The sequence below is a fragment of the Morone saxatilis genome, unplaced genomic scaffold (assembly GCF_004916995.1).
Source record: "Morone saxatilis isolate NCDOM2014 unplaced genomic scaffold, NCSU_SB_2.0 Contig24, whole genome shotgun sequence".
NCBI classification, from domain to species: Eukaryota; Metazoa; Chordata; class Actinopteri; family Moronidae; genus Morone; species Morone saxatilis.
Genome location: NW_023339807.1, coordinates 23,166,333 through 23,168,882, shown reverse-complemented (window position 1 = coordinate 23,168,882; position 2,550 = coordinate 23,166,333). Strand labels below are relative to the sequence as shown.

At 38.6% G+C, this 2,550-nt stretch overlaps 2 protein-coding genes across 2 annotated transcripts in view; one reads left to right on the top strand and one right to left on the bottom strand.

Annotated features, from left to right (window-relative positions):
* si:dkey-256h2.1 overlaps positions 1 to 2,550 on the bottom strand; it is a 12,470-nt gene that overhangs the window by 3,436 nt on the left and 6,484 nt on the right.
* Positions 7 to 2,550, top strand: part of LOC118336328 — a 4,986-nt gene continuing 2,442 nt past the window's right edge. The window contains exons 1-3 of the mRNA XM_035672948.1: positions 7 to 105; positions 1,455 to 1,595; positions 2,046 to 2,167. Coding sequence (XP_035528841.1) covers positions 17 to 105; positions 1,455 to 1,595; positions 2,046 to 2,167 — 352 coding nt within the window. The 5' untranslated portion in view covers positions 7 to 16. The remainder of the gene's footprint in view (positions 106 to 1,454; positions 1,596 to 2,045; positions 2,168 to 2,550) is intronic.

Here is a 2,550-nt window from a genome sequence, read left to right as displayed (position 1 = left end):
TAACCCGATCCAGGACATGAACTGCGACGGGGATGAATGCGACACAAAGCTGAACATCCCCGCTACCATGGTGCATCTGGAGCCTTCGGTCGCTGAGGCTCTCCGGTAAGACCGTCTCACCGGGATTAACTGAACACTTTCAAGGTTAAAGGGATGATGTTTGCTTCCTCTCTGATTAAGCTTCTCTCTCGGTCTGAACACAGCTTTAAATAAAGTCTCTAAAATATTACATAAACTCATCAGGGGGCAGATATAATCTCCTAAAATCAGAAGTGTAGTGCTGTTAATAAACTTATATAAATAGTTTCATCATGTTGAGAACATTACGCAGAAGTCAGGCAAACATCCAGCAAAGTAGTGTCTAACACCACGGATGTAGTAGGTTGTAATTGTCATGGCAATAAGCAGTTAAAGGTGTATTAATACAAGTAGTTTGTGTTTTGAATGATTTAATTTACGCAGATGAAGTCGCAACATCCATTCTGAGGAAAAAGTTGCAGTTTGTGCAGAAATCAAACTCATCTAATAATTCACAATGAAAACGAAGCCAAGCAAACTCTGTGGATGCAGCACGAGCTGGTAAAGTTTAACAGGCTTTGTAATAAAGAAACAGTCAGTAGTGTGAGAGGATGAACTTTACTAATTAACGTTAGCTATCTACAGTGTGGAGGAAAAACTAATTTAATTCACTGTCACTCAAAGGCTTCCAGCTACTTTTAAGTAGAGACGCACCGATCCACCCGTTTGTTTCAGTTCTGATTCCGATACCTGAGTTTCAATGTCTGCTCACACTGATGAATTAACTGAATCTGTACTTTGGTACGATGCAGCACAATTTCCAATCCTCTGAATGTTTGCTTTACTCACATTACCAGTCAAACATATGTCGATCCTACGGACGTTAACTGTTAACTCACTCGGTTGCAGACTGACTTTATGTTACAGCAGGTTCATGGTCCAATGTAAGTTCAACCCGTACGTCTAACTCAATTCTGGGAGACAAAGAAAATGTGAGAACTACTAATATGGTAGTAGAACTGTTTAATACAAATTAATTAATTAATTTCTTGGCTACGTGCTTTAAAATTGCATTATTATATATTCATAAAACTATCAGACTGTTGAATCTGGATCAGTGACGTCAGTCCGATTCTCAATTAGGTCAATATCTGCATCCGATACCAATATTGGATCTGTCCCAACTGTTCTTTTAAGGTGGAATGTTTAACTTGAGATCATGAATCAATCAACACACCTTAAATATCAATATGTCAACTTTGACAGTCCCATTTGTTTTTATTAATATTATTATTCTTTTGCACCATTCCAGGTCTCTAAAGATCAGATAATCAGATTTTATTGGTAATTAATTAAAATCAATTAAAATTATTTCAATTCGGTTCCACCTTTTGTCCACCTCATTGTGATACAATACTTCTGAATTTGTATTGTAGGTCTGGACAGCCGGTGTACGTGTCCCTCCAGTCCACCCCGTCCCCGAGCTTTTTATTCAGCATTGACCAACAGGGGGTGCTGGCGGAGATGGGCTTGTTTCTTTACCCCTCATTCAGCTTCATCAACTGGCAGGTGCAATGGTAAGAACACAGAAGGTCTGAAAGGTACTCTCTGCTGTAACTGGAATACTTTTATCGGTATAGGTTTTATCAAATAAATCTTATTTTATTAGGAGCACTTAAGTATTATTGCATGATTGATGTGTATGATTGCATTAGATTGTACAGCAACTTCCTCTAGACCCTTGATTCAGATAAAGAAAACCCCTTTAATGGGGCAGTAAATGAAAGAAACCCCAGAGAGCAACAGAGGAGAATCCCTCTTTTAGCACAGAGAAACTAATGAGAGAGAGGGACAATTTTGTTTGTTTCTGATTTCTGATTCTGATTCTGATTGAGCGTGCTCGGTTTCCTCGCAGTGTGTCCTAAAGAGTCCTCGTACATATGGAATATGTAACTGTGTGGAAAGACAGAGTCTCTTCACTCAGAGAACCAAAGTTCTTGCATTTTTATCTGTGACTTTGTCTCCAGGTTTGATTTCTACGCAGATCTGCAGACCAAACTTCAAAAACCTGCAAAGGTTGTTCCTGTTTTTGACAAAGTTCAAATGCAGGGAGAGAAAGGAGCGGTTGCCACAGTCGACCTGCCGTTAGGTAACTTCATTGACAATATGTGTGAGATAGGCAGGTTTACATGTCAGCATGTTGTACTTAGTAGCTATTTCAAACCAAAAAGTGACAAGTATTATACGGACATTATTGTTTTAAAGTCCTAATGGGGAAAAAATGGATTTAGACGCTAAAACTTTCCTTTGACATCCAGACGAGTGATATTATTCTTCAGGTTTGCAGCTTTAAGGCAAGGTATTTGATTGTGTTCAACAGTACATAAATGTGCAAAGAAACTTCAAGTTTATTGCAGGTTTTTTAGACTCTTTCTGTGTATCTGTGGTATGAGAGGATTCAGGTCTAACCTTGGGGACTGCTCAAAACAACTAACCCTGTTCTGAATAACAACAATAGCTATATTAAGCATT